Genomic DNA, 27,020 nt, shown 5'->3' on the forward strand with positions numbered 1-27,020 from the left:
AGGCTAGAACTTATTTTCTGAGAAGTAAACCCCTAGTAAGGTGGCAGATAAAATACAAGATTTCCAGTTAAATTTGAATTTTAGATAAACAACAAATAATTTTTTAGTATAACTATGGCCCAAATATTGCACGGGACATACTGTATTTTTATTTGTTAAATCCGGCAACTCTAACAAAAGTTTTCAGTATGGTTTCAGCACAATTTCAATCAATTAATATTTTCTGAGCACTTTCTGCCCAATGGTTAGGCTCAGAGGTGGCCTCAGGCAGGCCTTGTGTGTGTGTCTTTCACCATTGTACCCACAGCTTCTAGCACAGTCTTTGGCATATAGTTAGTGCTCAATGAATATTTTTTGAAAAAATTAATCAAAGGAATAAAAGAAATCTAGAATATGATGAATTTATGACCTGTGTAACCTAGGTAGGAACAAAAGCTCACATATATAACAAGCTAATGTGACTAATGCTATCTTATTTTGGATTTTAACTAGTTAATTTACTTACTAGACTAGCTCATTTATGTAAAGGATCCAGATTCTGAATATGTGAAAGTTTACTCCCACTTTGAAAAGAAGTGATAACCGAACAGGAGATGGAACAACAGTCTTATCTAAATTTAATGCAGTCTTCTTAATTATCTATTTAAAACTGCCCTACTGGACATATTGCTACCTATCTTCTTTCACATACACTTTTGTTCTAATGTTCTAATCAAATAAGTCATGTATCTGTAATACATTTATTCCTGACAGGATTGAATTTGATCAAGAGGAAAACGAGTGTGTACTACTAGTCAGGTATAACATTGAGCCATACTATAAAGTAGAAATTATTGATCTGTATTGTTTCTCCAAGGAATTTATAACTCTTTATAACACTTTCATTTATAATAGCACTAAATAAAAAAGTTGATTAACGTAATATTTTTCCAGTGTAAAAATTGGGCATATGGAAATTCTTATTGTTCATTGTTAGTTTCACTATTTTGCAAAATATAATGATATAACACACAAGAAAATTTAATATAATCATAAATTCAGATCTCAGGATTGTAAGGACCTTAAGTATATTATTTATAATTGAAGCTATATAGTCTCTCCTCTTTTTTTTAAAAAAAAATATTTATTTATTTGGCTGTGCTGGGTCTTAGTTGTGGCATGTGGATCTTCATTGTGGCATGCAGGCTCCTTTAGTTATGGCATGCGGGCTCCTTTAGTTGCAGCATGCAGGATCTAGTCCCTGACCAGAGATCGAACCCGGACCCCCTGCATTAGGAGTGTGGAGTCTTACCCACTGGACCACCAGAGAAGTCCCTTCTCTCTCTTCTTCAGAAGAAAAACCTGAAGAACTATAGAAATTTGCAAGGAACAAAAACCCAACCACTCTTATTTATTCAGACTTCCTTGTGAGACTGACTGAAACAACAGTCTATTTATCTCACTTGCTTGAAGTTGTACTCAATTGAATTATACATTCAATCCTACCAGTTGTGTCCAAGCAATAGTATAACCAGAAAAAGTTGGAGTTCCAATTGAAAGAAAAGACTGATAAATTTAACTATATTAAAAAAAAAAGTATGGCAAGCAACACCATAAACAAAGTTATAAATAACACCATTCACAAAGTCAAAGTACAAAGAGCCAGTGGAAAGATTTCCTAATATATAAAGAGTTCCTATAAATCAATGAGAAAAAGACCAACAATGCAATAGAAAAATGGGGAAAGGACGAATGAGAGTTTGAAAAATAAAGAAAGAGAGAAAATACAAACAGTCCTAAACATAACAAAAGGTGTACAACATCACTCATAATAACAGAAATTCAAACGAAAATCATATTGAAATACCATTTTCATCTATCAAATTGGAAGAAATCCAAAAGTCTTGATAATGTACTCTGTGGCAATGCCATCGGGAACCTGGAGCTCCCATGTATTGCTGGTGAAAGTATAGATTGGTATAATCTGTAGAGAGTGATTTGATTATATGGGTCAATATCACAAATGCCCATACTGATTGACCTAGTAATCTCACTTCTAAGAATTACTCTCATAGACATACATTCACAAGTGAGAAATCAAGGTAATTCATTATTGCATTGTTTGTAGTGGTACAAAGTTGGAAGCCTTTGAAATTTCTATTAAAAGGGAGCTAGTTAAATAAATTATGGTATATCCATACAATGGAACAATATGCAGGCATAAAATGAATAAGAAAACTCTCTGCATCGATGTGGAAAGATCTGCCAACATAGATCTGAAACAGCAAGGTGTGTAGTAGTGTGGAAAGAAGGGTTAAACAAATAGTATATACATGTTTTAAAATTTACTTCTATTTGTATAAATAAACTGGCAGGATATACAAGAAACTAATAAAAGTGCTTACACGTTTTCAGAGGTAGGGAGGGTGGAGATGGGGCAAATGGGTGATGGGCGTGAAAGCAAGACTCTTCTGTATACCTTTTTGTATGTATATATTTAAAGTTTGTGAGTCATGTAGCTATTACTTATTTAACAACTAAATAATAAAAAAGAGAATGGCATTGCATCGGCCCAGAAGCAAGAGACAGCTTAAACTCTGAGGGGAACTTCAGGGATTCAGACTGACACCTGTGTGTAGAGTATGAAAATGGAGAGTGTGAGCGATGAGAGGAAAAGACGCAGGAGGTGCCACGGAGGAGGCCTGATCACTGAACTGTGTCAGAGCTGGCAGGTGGGAAGGAGTCAAGCCAGGGGAGCAAAGGTGATTTCTAAGTCTTAGAATGAACAAACTCCCTGCAGAGGAGGGAGCCCAGGAATGGATCTGGGGAAGGGCCCAGGTGATTTCTAGGAGCCAGATCTAAGTAGAAAGGAGTGGAGGTCAGGACTATATGTAATGAGATAAGCAAGACGCACATCTTCTAGAGCCCAGACTGTATCCTCTGGGGTGTGGGGTAGGGAAGACTTCTTCTAGGCAGCATTTATGCATTCTCGTGCTTTGTCAGCCAGCCCCAAACACATCTTTACCAAGAAGCCATGGTAACTTCCAACAACTTATTTGCCCCCTGTGGTCTTATTTCTAAACTGTGCTTTTAAGATCCCCAAAGATTGCTCCACTTGGAATAAGAAGACTTGGATTTGAGACCCTGAGTGACCAGCTGTTTTGACCTTGGGTAAAACACTTTGAACCTCACAGTTTTGAACCTCAGTTTTGCCATCTGTGAAATAGACATGCAGAGACAAGCCATAGTCTGCTGTGTTTTGTGAAGCTCAGGTGCAGCTTTAGAAACTCTAAGGTTTCTGTGACAGGTAAGGGACTGATTACTGGCACTATTTTTGTCTATGCTTCAGTCAATAGACACAGCTGCGCATTCTGCACCTAGATAAGATGGCCATGCATGGTTTGCTCTGTGCTGAGTTCGAAAGAGCAGGGCATGAGGAGGTTTCACAGCTGGAAAGTGAAGGAGAATGCCCTGGAGTTTTGAGGGAAATCATATTTCTTTCTACACTACGCGTTTCAGGGAAGACTGAACAGAGGGAAGCACTGGGGCAGTCTTCATAATTTTGAGTGTCATCATCCACTTAATTATTATTATAACTATTTTACTAGTGAGTGAACTATTTTAATTATCATTAATAACAACTATTTGTCTCATTTTAGCTAACATTTAGTGAGGGCTTAACTACTGGCCAGGCCCTGTGCTGTTTTATGTACATTTTCTTATTTAATCCTCATACGACTTCACTAAGGCAGAAAATGTTATGAAAACAATTCTACAAAAGAAGGAATGGAATGGTTAAGTAATTTGCTCAAGGGCACGCAGCTGGCACCAGAAGAACCACGATGCCCTACCAGTCACTCTGACGTGGAACCCATGTTAACCTCTATGCCGTTCTGCTTCTTTAAGGGAATATACATCCAGTTGAGGGTGGGAGCAAGAGTGTCTGTCTTTCTGCACTGTGAGTTTTATTCATATTGTTAAATTCATCAGGCAATACTAACAGGTTTGGCTGCCTCCAAATCTGTAACTCAGCCAAGGTTTTGAAAAAATGTTTGACATTCTTACCACCCAATCTTACCACCTGCGCAGCCATGTTCTTCCAAGTCTATCTCAGCCCCGACCCTCTACCATCGCCCATAATACACATTTGAATAACGAATCAAATTTTGTGAACTATCATGGGAATGAAAAATTAGTTTGAGTAAAAATACTTAGCATTCATTCAGTAAATTCTAAACTCCTATGATATTCTAGGTACATGGATTCCAAGACAAATGTGGATAGAGCAGACTGGCAAGTTCCCAATCTGGTGAAGTGGACAGACATGTCAGTAAATACAATAGTCCCTCCTTATCCGCTGTTTCACTTTCCGCAGTTTCAGTTTCCCGAGTTGAACCATCGTGTGAAAATATTACATGGAAAATTCCAGAAATAAACAAGTTACAAGTTTTAAACTGTGCGCTGTTCTGAGTAGCATGGTAAAATCTTCCACTGTCCCGCTCCATCCCGTCTAGGATGTGAATCATTCCTTTGTCCAGCATGTCCATGCAGTATAAGCTACCTGCCAATTAATATAGGAAGACACGTAGTATGCATAGGGTTCAGTACTATCTGCTGTTTCAGGCATCCACTGGGGGTCTTGGAATGTATTCCCTGCAAATCAGGGGCGACTACTGTGACCATAATTAACATAAGTTCTCTGGTATCGTTAGTGTCTCCTAGATTTGCCTGAGCATTAAAGTCACCTGAGGCACTTTCGAAACAACTACAGGTTCTTGGGCCCTACCCCAGACCAAATGAATCAGAACCTCTTGGGGAGAGTCCTGGGAATCTGTGTTTTTAACAAATACCCTCTCAGAGTCTCACATCAGAGTCTTAAGTAAGTTTGGGAAATGAACTATCAGTAGAAACAGGATACTGTGGGGTCAGAGGAAGAAGCTAAGTCTGTCTGTGGGTGGGGAAATTAGCCAAAGGCTCACAGCAATGTTTACGCCACACCTTCATGAGTGAGTAAGAGACAAATCGAGAGAAGGGCACTCCAAGCAAGGAAAATGTGGGTGAAAGCACAGAAGAACGGCGTGGCGGGGGCTTGTTCTGGACTGGTGCATGGGGTTCAAGGCCACGAAGGGCAGTAGATAAAGCTGGAAAAGGAGGTCATGGCCCCAAATTGACGTCTCTGGACTTTACCATAGAAGCCAAAGGATTTTAAGCAAGAGAATTTTACTCTGGTGGCAAAGGAGAGAATAGCTTGAGAGAGATGAGTCCAGTTTGAAGGCTGTCAGGGAGGTTCTCGTGAGTGATTAGCTAACAACAGTGAGATGATTCGAGAGGTATCTCTTAGCTAAAATTGACAGGATTCAGTGATAGATTGATTTTTTTTTTAATGAGGGAGGGTGCAGTAGGATGTCTCCTAGCTTAAATAATAGATAGATTTGTGGGCCATTACAAATGATGAGGAATATGGGAAAAGGAGTAAGGGGTGATGACAAGAAAATGAATTCTTGTCGATGCTGAGTTTCAGTGGCTCTGGGTGACTATACCTGCTAGGCATTTAAATATTGATATTTGGGGCTTCCCTGGTGGCGCAGTGGTTGAGAGTCCGCCTGCCGATGCAGGGGACACGGGTTCGTGCCCCGGTCCGGGAAGACCCCACATGCCGTGGAACGGCTGGGCCCGTGAGCCGTGGCCGCTGAGCCTGCGCATCCAGAGCCTGTGCTCCGCAACGGGAGAGGCCACAACAGTGAGAGGCCCGCGTACCGCAAAAAAAAAAAAAAAAAAAAAAAATATATATATATATAGATAGATAGATAGATAGATATTGATATTTGAAGATAGAGATTTTGCACTCCATAGCATATTAATAGTAGACAAAGCCTTGGGAACAGGTGAGAGTCACTAAGGGATGTGTAGGGGAAGAGTGGAAGGGCGCTGGAGAAGAACCCTGATATCTAAGGGATGCGGAGGAGGCGTGTGTGAAGGAGCCTCTGGAGGAGACGTGAGAAGGCAGAAAGGCACAGGGATAGAATAATATCTTGGAAGCTAAGGAAAGAGGGAGTTTTCCAGAAAAGAGTGGTCAGTGGGATAAAATGGAAGGGAGACATTGTTTTACGGATTCGTGGCCTCTCAGTTTCTGCTCCCAGTGCCTTGATTTGGCAACTCTAGTACAGGTTCTACATGAATCTCCAATCTAAGGACTGAGTATGTAACTGACTGGGTGTTTTGTATAGCTTAAATTCTTAAGAGAACCTCACTGACTCAGCCCGTGCATTGGTTGCACTTGGGTCAATGCAGTACAAGCAGCGATGCCTGGGGAGAGTAGTTGGGGAGGTTGAGTCTGTAGCTGTGCCCAGGCAGACTCACTAAGTAGAGTATGCAGGGGAAAGAGATCAAGTCAGATAAACACTGAAGATCTTGTCAGTGCCGATCGTTATGGTGACTACTGATTAGGCGCTGTTTTAAACACTTTACGTGCAGTAATTTAATCTGTTTGAACCTACTGCGGGGCATAGAAGTCATATTGCAATGGATTAGAGTCCTTTACTCCTAATAATGACCGTGAGTCTTGAGAAAGGCATTAATCTGGCTCTTTCACAATTGCCCTTTGCTTTGTGCTTCTTTACAGAGGCAGAAGCCTTCTCTGGGTCCACTCTTTTTTTTTTTTTTTTAATTGAAGTATAGTTGATTTACAATGTTGTGTTAGTTTCAGGGGTACAGCAAAGTGATATATATATACATACATACATATATATATATATATATATATATATATAAAATCTTTTTCAGATTCTTTTCCCATATAGGTGAGTATACTTCCCTGTGCTATAAGTAGGTCTTTGTTTCTGGGTCCGTGCTTAATGATCAAATGGAAGACTGCCTTCTGATCTTATTTCCTTTTCCTGAGTTCTCTTAATTGAATCATGAAAATATTACACATAAAAAGAAGTCTTTGAGCTGGGCAGATATGACCACACGAGCGTTCTATGAGTCGGTTTACTCCAGAGCTTGATGGGTTTAAGTGACCTTTCTTATCCTTAGGAATCTGCCTCACTGTGAACCAAGAATATAGGCAATGTAGCAGATGAATTTTTAATCTGATTTTTTTTGAACAGAGAGTAAACAATGTTTCCATATAACAGCCTTTTGATGTAAACTTTTCATAATGGTGATTTCAGGCCATTTCAAGCTGATGGGCTCTTTTAGTTCACAATAATATACATTTTAGTTGCCTGTCTCTGGATTGTTTATGTTATATTTGTGAAGGAAAAAACAGTGAAATAATCCATGTGAGGATGTGCTCACAGAGGATGTGGTTCATTTAACTTATTCAAGCAATGCATTAAATAAGTGTCCAGTTCTGTATTCTATTGGATTTAAGTGTTAATGACTTAGATTTCAGCACTAACTGAAATATGTTAGGTCCCATCAGCTTAATTGATTCTCAAAGAATATGGGAAACTCACCAGAACTATAATCACAAATTGTTATACACAGTTCCTTGATGCAAATTTCAAAGAATATTTTACAAATGCATTTGTGAATGGGAGTTCTGTTTATTATAAGGTTTGGACTGCTTTGGCTGTTTTCTGTAGTGATGGCTGTGAGAAGACTTAGGACATGGCAGGTCTCACTTTAAGAAGGGGGTAACCTTCTGCAGGATACACAATTAATGCACAGAAATCTCTGGCATTCCTATACACTAATGATGAAAAATCAGAAAGAGAAATTAAGGAAACAATCCCATTTACCATCGCAACAAAAAGAATAAAATACCGAGGAATAAACCTGCCTAAGGAAGTGAAAGACTTGTACTCAGAAAACTATAAAACACTGATGAAAGGAATCAAAGATGACATAAACAGATGGAGAAGAATCAATACTGTGAAAATGACTGTACTACCCAAAGCAATCTACAGATTCAGTGCAATACCTATCAAACTACCAATGGCATTCTTCACAGAATTAGAACAAAAAATCTTACAATTCATATGGAAACACAAAAGACACTGAATAGCCAAAGCAATCTTAAGAAAGAAAAATGGTGTTGGAGGAATCAGGCTACCTGACTTCAGACTATACTACAAAGCTACAGTAATTAAGACAGTACAGTACTGGCACAAAAACAGAAATGTAGATCAATGGTACAGGATAGAATGCCCAGAGATAAACCCATGCACATATGGTCACCTAATTTACGACAAAGGAGGCAAGAATATACAATGGAGAAAAGACAGCCTCTTCAATAAGTGGTGCTAGGAAAACTGGACAGCTACATGTAAAAGAATGAAATTAAAACACTACCTAACACCATACACAAAAATAAACTCCAAATGGATTAAAGACCTAAATTAAGACCGGCCACTGTAAAACTCTTAGAGGAAAACATAGGAAAAACACTCTTTGACATAAACCACGGCAAGATCTTTTTTGACCCACCTCCTACAGTAATGGAAATAAAAACAAAAATAAACAAATGGGACTTAATTAAACTTAAAAGTTTTTGCACAGCAAAGGAAACCATAAACAAGACAAAAAGACAACCTTCAGAATGGGAGAAAATATTTGCAAATGAAACAACAGACAAAGGGTTAATCTCCAAAATATACAAACAGCTCATGGCGCTCAATATCAAAAAAAAAACAATCCAATTAAAAAATGGGCAGAAGACCTAAATAGACATTTCACCAAGGAAGACATACAGATGGCCAAGAGGCGCATGAAAAGATGCTCAACATCACTAATTATTAGAGAAATACAAATCAAAACCACATTGAGGTATCACCTCACACCAGTCAGAATGGCCATTATCAAAAAATCTAGAAACAATAAATGCTGGAAAGGGTGTGGAGAAAAGGGAACCCTCCTGCACTGTTGGTGGGAATATAAATTGATACAACCACTATGGAAAACAGTATGGAGGTTCCTCAAAAAACTAAAAATAGAACTACCATATGACCTGGCAATCCCACTATTGGGCATATACCCTGAGAAAACCATAATTCAGAAAGGGTCATGTACCACAATGTTCATTGCAGCACTATTTACAATAGCCAGGACATGGAACCAACCTAAGTGTCCATCGACAGATGAATGGATAAAGAAGATGTGGCACATATATACAATGGAATATTACTCAGCCATAAAAAGGAATGAAATTGAATTATTTGTAGTGAGGTGGAGGGACCTAGAGTCTGTCATACAGAGTGAAGTAAGTCAGAAGGAGAAAAACAAATACCGTATGCTAATGCATATATATGGACTCTAAAAAAAAAAATGGTACTGATGAACCTAGTTGCAGGGCAGGAATAAAGATGTAGACATAGAGAATGGACTTGACGATACGGAGTGGGAGGGAGAAGCTGGGGTGAAGTGAGAGTAGCATTGACATATATACACTACCGAATGTAAAATAGTTAGCTAGTGGGAAGCAGCTGCAGAGCACAGGGAGATCAGCTCGGTGCTTTGTGATGACCTAGAGGGGTGGGATAGGGAGGGTGGGAGGGAGGCTCAAGAGGGAGAGGATATGGGGACATGTGTATGCATATGGCAGATTCACTTTGGTGTACAACAGAAACTAACACAGTATCGTGAAGCAATTATACTCTGGTAAAGATCTATTAAAAAAAAAAAGAAGTGGGTAATCTTCTTAGCCATAAAGGTGGCTGTAACCACAGTTTAGAATATGTCATTTTATTGAGTAGTGATACTAAAGCATATGTGCTGATGAGGACCAGAGTTTGTTTAAGGATATCCACATCTGTCAATCAGCCAGCAAAGTATTTATTAAACTTCTATTATTCATTCAACAAGTGTTTACTGAATACTTAATGAAGTCCAGCTATGTCACATTTGCTTGCTCTTTTTAATCCTTGCAGCAGTTAACAAGAATTATAATCCCACAATTTGGGGAGACTTAGAGAGGTTAGACTTAACTCATTCAAGGTTTTAGTGGAGTCAGAAGTTGAATTGACTCTAAACTGTCCAGCCTCAAAATCTATATTATTTCCCTGCTGGGCCCTGTTGGGAAATCAAAGCTGTATAAGCTACGGCCCCCACCATGTAGTGTTGACAATGAAGTCTAAAATACAAGTCTCTAAGTCTATAAAACATTAGATATAAGTCTAAAATATCCAGGATCTAATGGGGACAGGAGTTCAGCAGAGAGGCATCAAGGAAGGTATTTTGAACCCATGGGGTTTGTGCTGCTTGTTTTTTTTGGCCACACCATGCGGCTTCCAGGATCTCAGTTCCCTGACCTGGGGTTGAACCCGGGCCATGGCAATGAAAGCCCAGGATCCTAACCAATAGGCCACCAGGAAACACCCTGTGCTGCTTGAAGAGCAGGCAGTGTGTGGTTAGGCGGAGGGTATGAAGAGATTCTTCCAGATAGGATGGGCTGAATGAGAAAAGGTGCAAAGCCAGAATGAGCTGTGTTCAAAACCTCCTGCTTGGAATAGAAGTTCTGCAGCCGAGAGTAGAAAAGGTTATCGAAAAGGTCGCTGGAGCCTGCAAATGAAGGGCCTTAAATTCCAATCTAAGAATTAGGACTTTATTCTGTGTAAGGACTTCATTCAATGGGGAACCATTGAAAGTTTTGAATATAAAAATAACATGATTAAAAGGTGTTTTAGAAAATTCGTCTGATTGTCAGTTGGAAGAGGAAGTGAGAGAACTAAAGATTATTAAAGGGGTTCTGAGCCAAGGGATGGATGTGATGAATGCTTTACAACCTTGGGGAGACCAGGATGAGCAAGATTCACGGGGGACAGTGCTGAGGAATAAGGTTCAAAAAGCCGGGCCAGGGCTTCCCTGGTGGTGCAGTGGTTGAGAGTCCGCCTGCCGATGCAGGGGACACGGGTTCGTGCCCCGGTCCGGGAAGATCCCACGTGCCACGGAGCGGCTGGGCCCGTGAGCCATGGCCGCTGAGCCTGCGCGTCCGGAGCCTGTGCTCCGCAACGGGAGAGGCCACAACAGTGAGAGGCCCGCGTACCGCAAAAAAAAAAAAAAACACCTTTCTCCATCAGGAAATGGTTTTTTAAAACTGTCAGTCTAATGTGCCAGGAATATTGCTACCCCTGGTATAACCATGGAATCTAAACTTCCCCTGTCCTCACTCACCCTCTTTCCACCTGTTTCTCAGTGCAGGTGTGAGCTGTCCCCACCCAAATCGCTGAAGGAGGCTTTTGGGTCCAGGTGTGAAGATTTGTGAGCATCTGTGGGTGTGTGAACCCCTCTCCTGGGGGTCCTGAGAAGGAACTCCACACACATACACCCCCAACTTCCAGCCACATATTTCTCCATCCTGAGTCCACTCTAGGACAGTTGCAACTTCCGGATTCTTTGGTCCAAAAATATTAACTCTTTTACCCTGCGATAAACTTCATCTAATAGCTTCTCTTCCACTTTCCTGCTTCTGAAGCAAAAAACAGCCATTTTGAGGGTTTTTTTTTTTTTCTCCCCTAAGGAGTTTCAGATCTCCTTTTTCCTCCTCCTTTTTTATGTTATTTACTCACATCCCTCCATATGGAAGATTAAGGGCTGCATGTGTCATAACAGGAGGTTTGGGGACATAAGGAGGGCTGAAAGAGGCTGAAAGAGAATTAATTCACCTCCATTTTGGAGGGACAAAAGGGGCTCAGAAGAGGGCACTGCTAGGTTTCACCAGTTTCCTCTAAAACCAAAATCTTTCTTTCTTGTAATATTTTAGAATGTCGCCATAAACAATGTGGGTATGTCACAACTTATCTATGTGTTTAACTCTTATCAGTGTCTTATCTATTTATCTTTCTGTCCTTCCTCTTTACTCCATGGTGTGCTTATAAAAGGATTTCTCAAATAACTCCAAGTAATTTTAATCCTTAAATTAGAAGTAAAATAATAGAGTCAGTGATTTTAAGAAATATGATCAGGAAGATAAAGAATCCAGCAGTGCAGAAGCCAAGGTGATTATAAAGTATTTTATTTATTGCCAAATCTTGTAAAAGTGCACTCTTTTAAAAAATAGACTTTATTTTTTAGAACAGTTTTAGATTTATGGAAACAATTGAGAAGATGATACAGAATTCCCATGTATCCTGCACTTAGGTTACACTGTTACTAACTTTAGCGTGGCGCATTTGTTACAATTAAGGAACTGAAGACACATTATCATTAATTGAAGTCCATACTTTTTTCAGATTTCCTTAATTTTTATCAAATATTTTTTTCTGTTCCAGGATCCCATCCCACATTGCATTTAGTTGTCATGTCTCCTTAAGCTCATCTTGACAGTGACAGCTTCTCAGACTGTCGTTGTTTTTGATGACCTTCACGCTTTGGAGGAGTACTGATCAGGTATTTGGTAGAATGCCCCTTTCTTGGAGTTGGCGTGGTGTTTTTCTCACGGTGAATGGGAGGTGACATAACGTGGTTGTTACGTCAAATATGATGTCAGGCCAGAGCAGGGATCCTGCCTGGTCCACCCAGTGTGCTCCCTGCCCGATTGGCAACTCCTAACAATTGTACCCCTCGTGGCGCAGGCCTCTCTCTGTCCCCGCGGCGTTGAGGGGGCGTCGAAGGGCGACAAGGGGGTGGTGTTGATGCCCGGGCTCCTGGGTTCACTGGGTCCGGCATATAGATATATATAATTTAGAATGGGATTAATGTTATTTCCTCTGTAACCTGTTTTCGCATTTGGGCATACAGCATGATATAGTCTGAGGTCAGTAAATACAGATGTGCATATTCAGCATATGGATATGCCATAAGCTATTTAATTGATGGAAATTTTGATGGCTTCTATTTTAAATAATATTATTATGAACATCTTTAGGTAATGATTCCTTTTTCTGTATTATGATGTTGAGGTTCTTTCAGAATGAGCGAGACTAGCAGGGGAAATCATAGTGAGGCGTTGCATGTTCTCAACAAGACTTGACTAATTTTATTTCCATGGAAAAATGTGTTTTAAACTAAAGTTGAAAAAAACATTTTTAAAGAAAGAGCTTCTTTTTTTTTTTGCCACATAGCTTGGCAGGATCTTAGTTCCCTGACCAGAGATCGAACCCGGGCCCCGGCAGTGAAAGCACCCAGTTCTAACCACTGGACCGCCAGGGAATTCCCAAGAAAGAGCTTTTTATCTTCAGAATTTTAAAACATATTACAGAGCAACAACTATCAGTACCATAGGTGTCCACACTAAAAGTAGAAAAATTCTGTAGAAATACGTAAGAATACATAACTTATAAATACATAAGAATTATAAATATATAAGAATTCTAGAAATAGATTCAAACTACTAAAAGATTTTCAAAGTAATAGGGAAATGAGTTATAACATATTTTGAGATCACTGGATAATAATGATGGAAAAGAAATAAAATTGACCCATGTAAGCACATGACACATTATTAAAATGTCAGATGTATCCAAATAGATAGAATAGTTTAATCATAGTTTAATCATATCAAAATAGAGGTCTAAAGAACATATTTGGCTCAGCTATGATGAATGAGCAAATGGAAGACATCAAAGACAACAGGAATATTTTTATATATTCTTAAAATACCTTTTAATATGATATAACATATTACATATAATATATGTGCTATATAATAAAGTGTATATCAAAAGGAAAGTGAACAAAAAGTGTATATTATAATTAATAAAATTTTTACTATACAAAATACAGAAAAAAGTACCAATATGCTTTTGGCTGCACCACACAGCATACAGGATCTTAGTTCCCCAACCAGGGATGGAACCTATGCCCCCTGCAGTGGAAGCTCAGAGTCCTAACCACTGGACTGCCAGGGAATCCGCCCACGATACATTTTAAAAAAGTGGATGAGGTCATTGCCTAGATTGTCCTTACTTAATACCAAAAGAGACAAACACACAAATATCATAAGTAACTTACAACATGGAAAAATACATATTCTTACTAGTAACTAAATAGGTACGAAGTAATCTAGGGGGAAAAAAACATTAAAACTGCAAACATAACAAGTTAGTTGGAATATTTAGAAACAGGTATATTGTGGCAGGCTGGTAACTTGGCTCTGTCTTTCTGGAAAATGAACTGGCAATACATAATAAGACTTAACGAAAGTTTATAACTTTTCATACTCAGTTGTTTCACTTTGGGCTATAGACCCCAAGGAAATACTCTGAAAGGAAATAAATATAAATAGATATTTGTAATGATAAAACATTTGAAGCTACTCAGGTTAAGTAATGAAAATGAAGTAAGAATGATCTTTTGATTATTTACATTTTTATGTAGTATCAAAAGCCATGATATGCGTGATATCATTTAGTCCTCAATGAGGAAGATGTGACACAGAGGTCCCACAGCTGGGACTGGAAACAAGGAGTTCTGTCTGGGCAGGAGTAAGACCTGCACTTGGAGTCAGGAAGCCTGGCGGTGTGTTCTGCGTCGTGCAGGTGTGGGACTTCAGCCAGTAGTTTGAGGATCTGCAAATGGGTCACAATGCACAGTTTCCTCAGCTCCCGGGCTTTGAACGATAAGTGACATAATGCCTGTGAGAGCGGAGCTCCTACCATGAGCCTGAGAGGGTGATTACTGAGGTTGCTGCTTTCTGCAAGCAAACCTTTAAATGAATCTTCAAACTGCACACCGAGGTCAGGGAGGTTTGGGACACTTTTAATTAGCAAGACAGCAATGAAACCATAGCCCAACAGCAGTGAGGCCAAGTTCAAAGGCAACAGCAGAGTTGTCATTAGAGAAGGAAAGTGGATTTGTTTGCACTGAGGGGGAGGCAGGAGGATGTAGAGGGAATTCAAATCCACTTACTTGTTTGTTTGTTTATTTTAATTAATTAATTTTTGGCTGCGTTGGGTCCTCGTTGTTGCCCGCAGGCTTCCTCTAGTTGTGGCGAGCATACTCTTTGTTACGGCGCGTGGGCTTCTCATTGTGGTGGCTTCTCTTGTTGTGGAGCACGCAGGCTTCAGTAGTTGTGGCTCGCAGGCTCTAGAGCGCAGGCTTAGTAGTTGTGGTGCACAGGCTTAGTTGCTCCGCGGCCTGTGGGATCTTCTCGGATCAGGGCTCGAACCCGTGTCCCCTGCATTGGCAGGCGGATTCTTAATCACTGCGCCACCAGGGAAGTCCCACTTACTTGTTTTTTGATTGAACACATTAGGCACACATCAAAAACCTTTGAGCACTGAGGAACTCGTAAACTCACCCGCCCTCCCCAGCTTCCTCACTCCTCCAGCGCCCTCTCTTTCATAAGCCTGCTCACTGTAGCACAGGCTCCGATTTGGCTCCAAGGGTGCCCCGCCCTGCCGTGAAATCATTTGAAGTCTTTTCCCCATGTAGCATCTTTTCTTCTAGTCACGCAAAACCAAGGCCTGCCGTGACCTAGCCTATCCCACCCTGAGTTCCAGAAGCTCCTTCATACTCCCCTTTAAGCATCTCCGATAGGAGTGAGGAGTAGATCTGGCAGAGATACTCACTGCAACCCTGGGCTGGGTGATAAAGTCCCATCTTTAACAGCTCATGAGGCTAACCTGGGGCAAAGGCCATCCTCATGCCGGTGACTAAGCATCCATGACTGAGACAGCCAGCAGGAGAGCAGTTAGTGTGGGGTGGGTAGAACAAGGAGGCTTCAAACTGGTGCACCTTGGAGAGGCATGTTACTGGCTGGGCTTTGAGTCAAAGAAAATGATAATCAGAACGGCAACAACATCCTCCTCTGCTCCTGTGCGTGCGTGCGTGTGCATGTGTGTGTGTGTGTGTGTGATGCTTCACCCCTACAAAATTGCTTTCCTATCCATTGTCTGACTTGATCATGACCCCCCCCCCCACCCCGCACCTCCCCAGACTTTCCTTAGAGTGGACCTAGAACACTTCTAAATCTGGGCGACTTAGGCCTCAAACTACCATGATGTCTCCAGAGTAGATTAATGCCTCCTGGGCCTCATAAGCCTCAACATCTTACCTTGTCATTATTTTCTTTGATACTTTATATAGAAAATTATTTAATCCATTCGGCAGCCCTATGAGGAAACTATTCTTAGCCCCATTTTACAGAACAGGAAATGGAGGATTGACGATGTTTATCACTTGCCCAGGGTCACTGAGCAAGTAGGTTAGGAAGAGGGTTTCAAACCCCTATTTGCTTGACGCCAAAACCCATCCTCATGTGACTCCTGGGAGTTTTTCTGGGTCAGTGACCTGGAAGAAGGTAGGGATTTTTGCATTTTTTTCCTTTAGGAACCCAGAATAGAAGTATGCCACCAACTTTGTGGTTTCTGGGCCACTTCCGGTTAAGTGTCAGTGTTAGACGAGGTGCCGAGGACGTCTCTGTGCTCCTTTTCTACTCACAGGGAGGCATTTGTTCTTTAACATGTGCTTTGCTTTCCATAGAGAGAATCCTTTTTCTGCCAGCCACTTTCTTTCCAAAGCTTAGAACACCATATACTCTTAAGAAGGAAGGAAGGGTTTCAACAAGGAAAAGAAAAGTTTTCGGTTGCCTCACCCCTTTGCAGTTCAAATATCCTTCAAAACATCTGCTTTTATTTTATTTGTTTGCCTTTTGGAGAAAATCAAGGGTAAATTTGAGATAAATAAGAAGCAAAATGTCTTCCCGAAACAAACAAAAAAGCCCCAGTACCTGGCCATCTGAAAAGATTTCATTTGTTTGTTTAAAACATTGTTGGAGTGATAGAAAATCTGGACAAACACCCATGATTAAGATGCAGTTAATAAAAACCAAAAGTTCAGAGATTATTACATACTGTAAGAGAGTAGTTCCTTCCTGTGGACTCTGATGTTTTTGGAAAACCAAGTGCTTGCTGGGGAGGCAATTAACAAGATCATAACAAAGTTTCCACAGAAGACTAGCAAAGCCTGGAGTTTATGCTGGATCTCAGCCTCTAGGGAGAACGAACAGCCAAAAGAGAGGGAAAAAACCCATCTCTGTGGACAAATTAAGCACTGGTGGGCATTCACGTGCACAGGTGGGCAGCAGCCCCTTAAGTCAAACGCGCTGTGATGGGATCCGAGCCCTTTTCCACAAACGCAGCTGTGCTGAACAATATCATTCCACCATCTGAATCTGTTTTCATTTTTTTGGCTGCATTGGGTCTTTGTTGCTGCTCGCAGGCTTTCCCTAGTTGCTGGGGGTGGGGGGCTTCTCATTTCAGTGGCTTCTCTTGTTGTGGAGCACAGGCTCTAGGCTCAGGGGCTTCAGTAGTTGTGGCACACGAGCTCATTAGTTGCGGCTCGTGGGCTCTAGAGCGCAGGCTTAGTAGTTGTGGGGCATGGGCTTAGTTGCTCCACGGCACGTGGGATCTTACCAGACCAGGGATCGAACCCATGTCCCCTGCATGGCAGGTAGATTCTTAACCACTGCACCACCAGGGAAGTCCCCCACCATCTGAATCTTATTAGGTATTTTCGTATTTGCTTAGTTTTTTTTTTTTAATGGTTCTTTTTTTGCATGTGGTAAAATTTACATGTAACGAAATACCCATCTTAAGTGTACATTCCCTGAGTTCCGGCAAATGCAAACACCTATGTACCTCAAACCGTTATCAGGACGTACAGCATTGCCATCACCCAGAGGCAACTGCTGTTCTGACTTTGCAAATTAGTTTTCCCTGATGGGGGATGTCATATAAATGGAATACAAGTAGTTTTTTTGGGTAAGACTTCTTTGACTCAGCAAAATGTTTTCATTTATTATCACCCTCATTGCATATATCAGTAGCTCATTCCTCTTTATTGCTGATTGGTATTCCATTAGAAGAGTATTCTATAATCTGGGTGTTTTGTTTTGTTGTTGTTACCTATTTTCCTATTTGATGGACCCTTGGTTATTTACAGTTTTTGTCCAAAAAAGTTGCTAATCATATTCTTGTACAAGTCCTTTTGTGGGTATAAGTTTTCATTTCTCTTGAGTTAATGTCTATGAATGCAATTGCTGAGTCCTAAGGGAGGTAAATGTTCGGCTTTACAAGAAACTGCCAGGTTTTTTTCTGAGATGGTTGGACCACTTTACACCTCCACTATCAACATATGAGAGCACATGGGCTTCCCTGGTGGCGCAGTGGCTAAAAATCCACCTGCCAATGCAGGGAACATGGGTTCTAGCCCTGGTCCGGGAAGATCCCACATGCCACGGAGCAACTAAGCCCGTGCACCACCAACTACTGAGCCTGCACTCTAGAGCCCGTGAGCCACAACTACTGAGCTGGCGTGCTGCAACAACTGAAGCCCGCGCACCTAGAGCCTGTGCTTTGCAACAAGGGAAGCCACCGCAGTGAGAAGCCCGCGCACCACAACGAAGAGTAGGCCCGGCTCGATGCTTTAGAGAAAGCCCACACACAGCAACGAAGACCCAATGCAACCAAAAATAAGTAAATAAATAAAATTAAATTAAAATTGAAAAACAAACAAAAACATATGAGAGCCCATCCTTGCTGACTTTAGATGTTATCAGTAGTGTCTCATTTTAGTTTTAATTTGCATTTCTCTCATGACTAGTGACATTGAGCCCTTCTTCATGTGCTTATGGGCCATTTGTGCATCTTCCTTTGTGAAGTGACTGTTCAAATCTTTTGCCCATTTTTATAAAGCGGGTTGTCTCTTTATTATTGAGCTGCAGGTATTCTTTATATATCTTCATGTCAGAGGATGGAGGGAACACATAGTGCCCACTGAACTAAGAAGGCATCTCGAGACTGAAAAAAATGAGGCAGGCAACTCCATATAATCAATGGATCAGTTTATTATGGGTTAACTTACTCACAGGATGGGATCAGGATTGTGTCCACAACAATCCAGAAGCATTCACAGCTGTACTCCGTGCCACCGAGGGGCCATTGGGACAATTTTATATTAACCTAGAGTATGGGGGTAGGTACTTGGAAGCAGGACGTGCCTTTCTATGTCAAGACTTACGAACGGGTAATGAATTTCGTGGGCATCAGGAATACGTCAGTGAAGGTTTTCGTCACTGGGGACTAACAGGGCATAGAGGAGAGGTCACCAGGTTCTAATGATTATTAAACAATATGTATTAACTACAAAGCCCTCGATGACAGAGAAGTGATTCACTTTACATTACAGTCCCTGGCAGGGTCAGCAGAAGAGCAGGAGAGACTGTTAACGGCCCAAGATGGCTTCAGTTATGCTAACAGCCATACACTTCATACAGTAGAGAGATATATGTCTGAGACCCACACTCTCCTCTGAGGGGCCCAGTTACTTGATCTTTTTGTCTGTATTTCCCCCTAAAATGTTGCCAGGAATTCTGCTTTGTTTAGTACTATATTTCCAGTGCCTAGTATGGCCCCTGGCACTTAGTAGGAGCTCATTTACATAAACATTTACTGAAAGAATCAATGAATGAACGGATGAACTGACTTGTGGGCCTGATATCCACACACAGTGTTCTTGAATTTAATGGCAGTGATTAACAAGGAAATGGAGAGAAAGAAATTTTTAATGTTTTCCTTGAGCCATAAAGTGTACTTGGCACAAAAGACCCAGGATACCTTCAGGGGATTTATTCACTCAGGGAAAAGATGGCTAGAATATCTCATGGACTAGCCTCATTTGTCCCCCTTTATGAATCCTCTCGTGCAAGCCACCCCTGCTGTCTACTGTCCCGACCCCTTCCAAGTCTTGGGTTCTGACCAGGTTTGTTTGATGGATGATCAGAGCGTCTAGCCTTGGAGAGTTTTAGGTAACTTAACCCAGCCGATCCCAGCTTTCAACACCTACCTCTTGGTTCCCGCTGACACTGATAATGCTGTTCCCTGCCAGCTGGCCCCTTAGTTGGGCTCTGTGCCTCACTAGCAGGCCCACCCCATGGGTGTGCACTGCCTTTCTGAGCCCCCAAGGGCCAGCAGGGGGCTCCTTCCTCCTTGGTCTTGAAGTGGATTTCCTGGTGCTAATCCAGATGGCTCTCCTGCTGCAGCTGTACACTGAATAATCATTGTCAGCGTCCACATTTGTAGGGAACTTGGCCATTTACAGAGCATGTTCCCATCCATTATCTATATAAGCCTCCAAACAGTCCTATTTGTATTCCCCTTGATTTTTTTTTTCCCAAAGGAAAGGCATAAAGAGGTGATTTAATTTGCTCCAGAATGTAAGAGTTGCCCTCATGTGACCCAGAGTTTTCTAAGACTGTCTGGGTCTTGCTCAAAGAATATTGGAGCTTTTTTTTTTTTTTTAGCTCTGGTGGGTATACATGTACAGTGTTTAAAAGGCTTTCTATATTTTTACAGTTCAGCAACTTGGATTACGTCTGTCATTAAACATTTAATTACCATACCAAAGACACACATGGGCAGTTCTTAACCTTTTTATTTTTATTTAACCATCATTATGGTTTCCCCTGACCCACCCCCTTCCCCTTTGGATCACATCTTCACATATTGTTTTTTTAAATGTCCACCACAAACTGTATTTATTGACTCATTTTACCTTTTTTTATTCATCAGACATGTACCTTCCTGTCAGAGTTTAGGGTCAAGCTCAGATAATCTGTGCCCTCATGGGGCTGATTTTATTACAGCCAAAATAAATACATTCGAGATTTGAGTTAACCTCCAAGACTAATAACTGGTACATTTCCATTTCTTCAGGCCTTTATGAAAGATTAAAAAGTTCATACACTGACCCTTGGGAAAGTGGAAGCAGATTTTAGTACTTGTGAAAAAGGAGTCCTATTTCGGGGATAAACTCTCAAGTTGCTGACGTCTATGTCTGGGTGGGAACAGGAGGGGTATAATGGCCTCTAACTCTTCGTTCTGTGATTGGAGCCTCTCCCAGCTCTCTAGAGAGGAGCTCAACCAGCCTCACCCTATTATTTCCTCAGCGGCTGGAGTATTTGGGCTATTTTCAGTTCATGCCCGTGGGACTTGGGAAGAACATGCATTTACTGAAACAGAGACATTCCCCTAACCATTACCTAAAGGTACACATTTTAATATGTCATGGAACCAGAACTTTTACATTGCATCAATAATTGCCTCATTCAAATTATACTTTCAAAGGGCAGTGATGGGTATGCTAAAGGCAGTGTCTGTTTCTAAATTAGTAGAGTTAATTAATGTTACTCTGTGTGCCCATTATAAAAAAAGGAGTTTCTGTTAGGGAAGACTATTTATGTAATCTGTTATTTTATTATATGTATACATATGAGATTTATTATTTTATTAATTGAATATTGTGCTTGCTCTTGTTTTGTAGGAGACCCAGCAGAAATCCACCAATGTTGTGTATCAGGCGCATCATGTGAGCAGGAATAAGAGAGGGCAGGTGGTTGGAACAAGGGGTGGATTCCGAGGATGTACCGTGTGGCTGACAGGTATGCTGTGTTGAGATCTATATATTTTTTAATGGAAAACTGATGGTGACACACAATTTTTAGGAAGATAGCGTCACTACATATTACATGTGTATTTCAACGTTAGAAGGAGACTGAGAGCTGTGATAGAAGCTTGGGTGTTAGTCCTAACTCTACCCATCAGTGAGAAATAGGACTTCCATCAAGTCATGGAACGTCTCTAGTTCTCTGTTTTCACCTCTTTGGCAGGAAAGGATGGGACAAGTTGATTATGACATTCCCATTCAGCTCTAAGGAATTCTGTAGTTCTTAATTTCATGCCTAAACACATTTACTGGCAGTTATGAACGGGGCTCTCCTAATTTGACATCAAGCATTTGGCTGTCCATTAGAGATATTCTTTATTCTTTTCTGATGTTTTAATATTCTAGGGGGCTATTTTACTTATTTTAAAAAATTAAAATCTGTGCAAGAAGCAAAACTAATGTTTTCTGCATAGCTGAGTATTGTCCCTTGTGTATAAAAAAAGAACTCATTCCCACCGAGGTGACCAAATGAATCTCCCTTTTCTTGTGTTTATATAGCCCCAGAATGTCAAAGCTGAGGGTTAGTGACAGAACTGGAATTAGTCCTCGGCTGTTACCTTATACTCTGAGTACAAGGTAGAGGAAGTTGATTCCTGGGAATGCAGGTCCGACATAGGCTGGACTCAAAAGAAAAAAACAGGTTCATTTCGTAGACATAATATTTCATATGGAGATGAACTCAGATGCAAAGATATGTTTATCCAGGTTATGAAATCAACTCATGTGTTACTGTTTGCTCACAAATGCTGATTTATTCTAACCTGAAGATAGTTCTAGAAAACACAACAAGCGAGGACCTGCCTTGCGTCTTTTCTTGCTATTCTGAGTCTTTCCTATTCCTGTCTAAAGCAGCCTCATTCTTCTCTTTCAAGTTATTTCCTAGTGCCTGTGGCACTTGCCCTTGGTTTCCGGGTTTCATTCATCCCTGGAAGAACAACTTTCCCTGCTTCCAGGGTGAGGCTGGACAGAGGGCAAGGAGGCTGCTGTGTTCTAGAAGGCAGATTCACCTGCTGCAATTCCTGATATGTTTCCCCCGCTCCCTCTGAGAGACGTGACGTGCAGCAGTGAATAAAACAGCGTGCTCCAGACGTTTCCCTCTTGCTATGTGTTTGCCTTCATGAGATGTTTTGCCTTCATGTGTTTGTCCAAATTTTGAATCAGGACATACCCACAGAGTCCATTTTTCTTTCTTTTTTGTTGAGGTACGCGGGCCTCTCACTGTTGTGGCCTCTCCCGTTGCGGAGCACAGGCTCCGGACGCGCAGGCTCAGCCGCCATGGCTCACGGGCCCAGCCGCTCCGTGGCATGTGGGAACTTCCCAGACCGGGGCACGAACCCGTGTCCCCTGCATTGGCAGGCGGACTGTCAACCACTGCGCCACCAGGGAAGCCCAAGTCCATTTTTCTTAATGTAAAACACCCCTGGAAAGACAAAAAGAACAGGTAGAAGAGAAAAAAAAAACTCAAGGGTATACTTCCTGTCTTTTCTTACTCTCAAAAAGTCATCTTTTCCTAGTTTATTTTTTTATTCTCATATTACAGACATTGGATATTGACCAGGCAAATCAGGAGAAACCAAATACTTGAAATCTAGAGAGTTGGAGTTGGGTACCGGCTTCACCTACATTAGCTGTGTGATTTTGGACAAGCCAACCAACCTCTCTAAGCCTCGGTTCCCTTATTTGTAAAATGAGAATAAAGATAATACCTGCCTCATACAGGTATAGGTAGAACAAAATGAAATAAAGCATATATGCACTTAGCACAAGTCCTGGTCCCTAGTAAAACTCTCAGTAAATGTAATTGGTGTTACTTAAATGTATTAAAATAAATATTCCAATGATCTATTTTAATACAGCTAACTGTGTTAGAAATTTCTATTGTTTCTCTCATTTTCTGATGCAAGAGAACGTACCAGAGATTCAGGAGTCCCATTTCTCCTACCCCACAAGTGGACATAACTTTTAAGAGGAATTTATCACATGAATTTCTATCCAAATGCAACTGAATTACATAAAGATGTAATAGACAATGCCTTGATTTACAAAGATTGCCAACACATTCTTCACGTAGCAGTTTCTTCTAATGGTCCTCTGTCAAAGCCAAGGGCGTGACTTTAAAACATAACTAAAAATATGGAAAATACTTGTTTACCTTTCATATATCACCTTTCTTTCCAAGTCTCTCTGTCCTGCATCCCTTCTTTACTCTTACTTTTTCTTTTTCCTCTTTCCCCCTGCTGTCTTCTCTGTATTAACAATTTCTTGACTTTCTTTTCTGCCCCCGTCCTGACTTTTCCTCTTCCGGGTGCTGTCTGACAGTGGCTTGGCATCACTGCATTTTTCTTCAGGTTCAGAGATCTTTAGAACAACTGAATTTTTAGAGGGCTCCTTTTCCAGGGTGGTTCAGATTTTGAGCTCTTAAGTAATTTTGGCAGGTAGCATTTCATTCCCTTTCTGCTTACATTCTCCCTCATGTAGAAATTATAGTGTGTGTTCCCAATCACTGTGCTTTGAAACCATGGTAAAAGGCACCTTGTAACTCCACTCTCATGTAAAGACTCCAGACGCCTAAGAGTATATGGCACCTCTAACTACATCTACAGCGTAGCTCAGGGTGGTTCTCTGTCTTTGTGTTTTGAGAATCATTTTGGAAAATCTTGAAAACAAAAGGACAGTATGTTGGTTCTCTTGTCAGATGGGTGCTTAGCAGCATCTGCAAGGGAGGTGGGCCTCCCAGTCTCCAAGGGCTGGCTGTCCCTGCATTCCAGCTGATTGCTCTCATAAGGGGATATGAGGACACCACTGCCAGAGCCTCTGATTTTCTTTCCAGAGAAGCCATAATCTGAATTTGTGTGCACAACTTTCTAGTCTATAAAATACACTGCGGGCAAAGTGTTACCAACTCAGGTCCTTGGACTCCTTAATCAATAGAAATTGATAAGAGGCCAGACAAGGAATTCAGGCAAGGCTTTATTGAGGTCCCTGCTGCAGCAGGGGGGAGCGAAAACAAGAAACAATTGCCCTTGCTCACTCCTGAGGTGGGGCGAACCGGTTCCTTAAATGGGATGCGAGTAGGGGCAGATGGGTGGTCAGGCTGGAGTGGTGGCTTAGGTGGTCAGCTGACCCTCTTGGTGGTGCCGTGTGCAGGAATCATGCGCAGTACCCTGCTTTTGCTCCCTGCACCTCAGAAATGGCAGCTGGTTTCTGGCCTTTTTGTATCTTACTGTTTATAATTTGCCCCAACTGTGGCCGCGTGCAGGTATTTTTAGTCCCTTATAGTTTCTTTGTTTTCTGTTGCTCCAGGAGACGTTTGTCCAGGTGCAAGCACTGTGGTAAAGGGTCCCAGGTCCCAGCCCATCCCAAAAGCAGAACACACCAAGGACCATATGTAGCCTGCCAAGGTCTCCCTATTGACGAACGCCTTTTGCTTTGAAAGGCTATAATCCTAACAAGGGACAAATAGTTTTTTCAAGATTTGAAAGAAATGCTAGTACTTGACTTGTAGTAAACTTTGCTTTTTCTAGATTTGAATGGTTTTGATTTGAGGGCAATCCAGTGATTGTAATGAGGGTTTAATTATGCTTGAATTAGGTAAAAATTAGGATCAGTTCACAATTCGGATCAGAGCACAATTTATAATCTTAAACAGTCAGAGACAGTGCCTGTCCTGTCTTGCCCATTCTGAACAGGTCTCTCTGGTGCTGGAAAAACAACGATCAGTTTTGCTCTGGAGGAGAATCTCGTCTCCCACGCCATCCCTTGCTACTCCCTCGATGGGGACAACGTCCGTCATGGCCTCAACAAAAACCTTGGATTCTCTCCTTGGGACAGAGAAGAAAACATCCGCAGGATTGCTGAGGTGGCCAGGCTATTTGCCGACGCTGGTCTGGTCTGCATTACCAGCTTCATTTCTCCTTTTGCAAAGGTAAAATGCTTTGGCGACGCTGCTCTGGTCTGCATTACCAGCTTCATTTCTCCTTTTGCAAAGGTAAAATGCTTTGGCAGTGCACACGATTGCCACACATAGCACCAGTGCTCTCAAGCTGCCAGGATGAGGACCCAGCGGAGGGGAGGACAGAGGAATGTCATACTTCCAGTCTCCCCCACTGGCTCTCCTTCCCCCACTTGCTCCCTCATTTCCTCTCTTTAATATTGGTTACATAAAGAGAGTCCCTTCATTTCCAGATGCCAGGGCACCAGGTGACATAAACCCTTCCACTTTCACAATGGTAAGGTACACTTGGCCAGAGTTGAAAGGAAGAGAAAGTTAAACCAGAAAAATTCCAAAGCTCAGTAATTTTATTGGGTTCCTTCGGGTTTTAACCAAAAAGCCCGAACGAACATTTTGGCCAAGCCAGTATTTCTCCAAAAAGTCAGAGGCCTTAGCTTACTAAAGAAAACAGTAGTTCATCGCCAATGCATCAGGTTATGTGTGTTTAACGTTGAAATCAACAAGGTGGAGTGTTACTCCTCTTGTTTTAAAACAGGAAATTTCTGTGAATTACATATAAGACACTATGTACTTTGAACACATCCTTTGAACGAAATGCTGTCATATTGCCAGCCCTGTCTTTTAGTTGGGATTCTTTCCCATTTTTGTTTGTTTGTTTGCTTTTTTTTTTTTTTTTTTTTTTGGAAAGTACTTGGGAGATTTGTTTACTAGCGTGAAATTTCTGGAGTTTCTCTAAAGGGCTAGTTTCCTGACACCTCTGAAGAGCTCAAACCCCAGTGTTATCTTAAGGTCATAGAACACCAGAGCACACAGTATTTTGTGATGAAGAATTTCACTATGAAACCTCTTCTTACATTCTTTTTTTTTTTGGCCAAGTTTTTTTGTTTTTAATTTATTTTTGGCTGCGTTGGGTCTTCGTTACTGCACGTGGGTTTTCACTAGTTGCAGTGAGCGGGGGCTACTCTTTGTTGTGGTGCACGGGCTTCTCATTGTGGTGGCTTCTCTTGTTGGGAGCACGGGCTCTAGGCACGCGGGCTTCAGTAGTTGTGGCACGTGGGCTCAATAGTTGTGGCTCATGGACTCTAGGGCACAGGCTCAGTAGTTGTGGCGCACGGGCTTAGTTGCTCTGCGGCATGTGGAGTCTTCCCGGACCAGGGCTCGAACCTGTGTCCCCTGCATTGGCAGGCGGATTCTTAACCACTGCACCACCAGGGAAGTCCCTCTTCTTACATTCTTAAAGGTAATTATTTTCCAGGATCGTGAGAATGCCCGCAAAATCCATGAATCTGCAGGACTGCCATTCTTTGAGATATTTGTAGATGCGCCTCTAAACATTTGTGAAAGCAGAGATGTAAAAGGTCTCTACAAACGGGCCCGAGCTGGGGAGATCAAAGGTAGGAGAGCCAGTTCAGCGGTATCTTTGCCCCTTACTTATGCCACCATTTCTTATTAGTCTGTGCCCAGATATCTGTCTGAAGTTTCAAAAACCGTTTTCCAAAATTGCATATAGTGCACACAACTTTTTATCAAACCGTAATATCTTCAAAATGTCTGTGGGCTAGTTAAAACGTGGGCTTGTATTTTTCAAGAACTATCACCCCAGCCACAAGCAATCAAGTTTAGAGAACTAAAATGGATATGTGTATGTGCATGTGTGTAGCAGGAACCTCTCAGTTTTCCTCCGACTTGTTTTCCTTTTCCA

At 41.4% G+C, this 27,020-nt stretch overlaps 1 protein-coding gene across 4 annotated transcripts in view; it reads left to right on the plus strand.

The window, feature by feature from the left end:
• The window catches only part of PAPSS2 (3'-phosphoadenosine 5'-phosphosulfate synthase 2), a 78,829-nt gene that overhangs the window by 28,875 nt on the left and 22,934 nt on the right, over nucleotides 1-27,020 (plus strand). The window contains exons 1-4 of one of the 4 annotated variants that reach the window (XM_089897865.1): nucleotides 6,778-12,309; nucleotides 21,184-21,301; nucleotides 25,056-25,291; nucleotides 26,574-26,712. In XM_089897865.1, coding sequence (XP_089753991.1) covers nucleotides 12,277-12,309; nucleotides 21,184-21,301; nucleotides 25,056-25,291; nucleotides 26,574-26,712 — 526 coding nt within the window. In that variant the 5' untranslated portion in view covers nucleotides 6,778-12,276. Of the gene's footprint in view, nucleotides 1-6,777; nucleotides 12,310-21,183; nucleotides 21,302-25,055; nucleotides 25,292-26,573; nucleotides 26,713-27,020 lie in introns of those variants that run through there. The other 3 variants (XM_022569424.2, XM_022569428.2, XM_022569426.2) reach the window with 3 other exon arrangements.

Source organism: Delphinapterus leucas, chromosome 16 (genome assembly GCF_059928025.1).
Source record: "Delphinapterus leucas isolate spDelLeu-1000000601 "Yukka" chromosome 16, BTC_Dleu_Yukka2, whole genome shotgun sequence".
Lineage (NCBI taxonomy): Eukaryota > Metazoa > Chordata > Mammalia > Artiodactyla > Monodontidae > Delphinapterus > Delphinapterus leucas.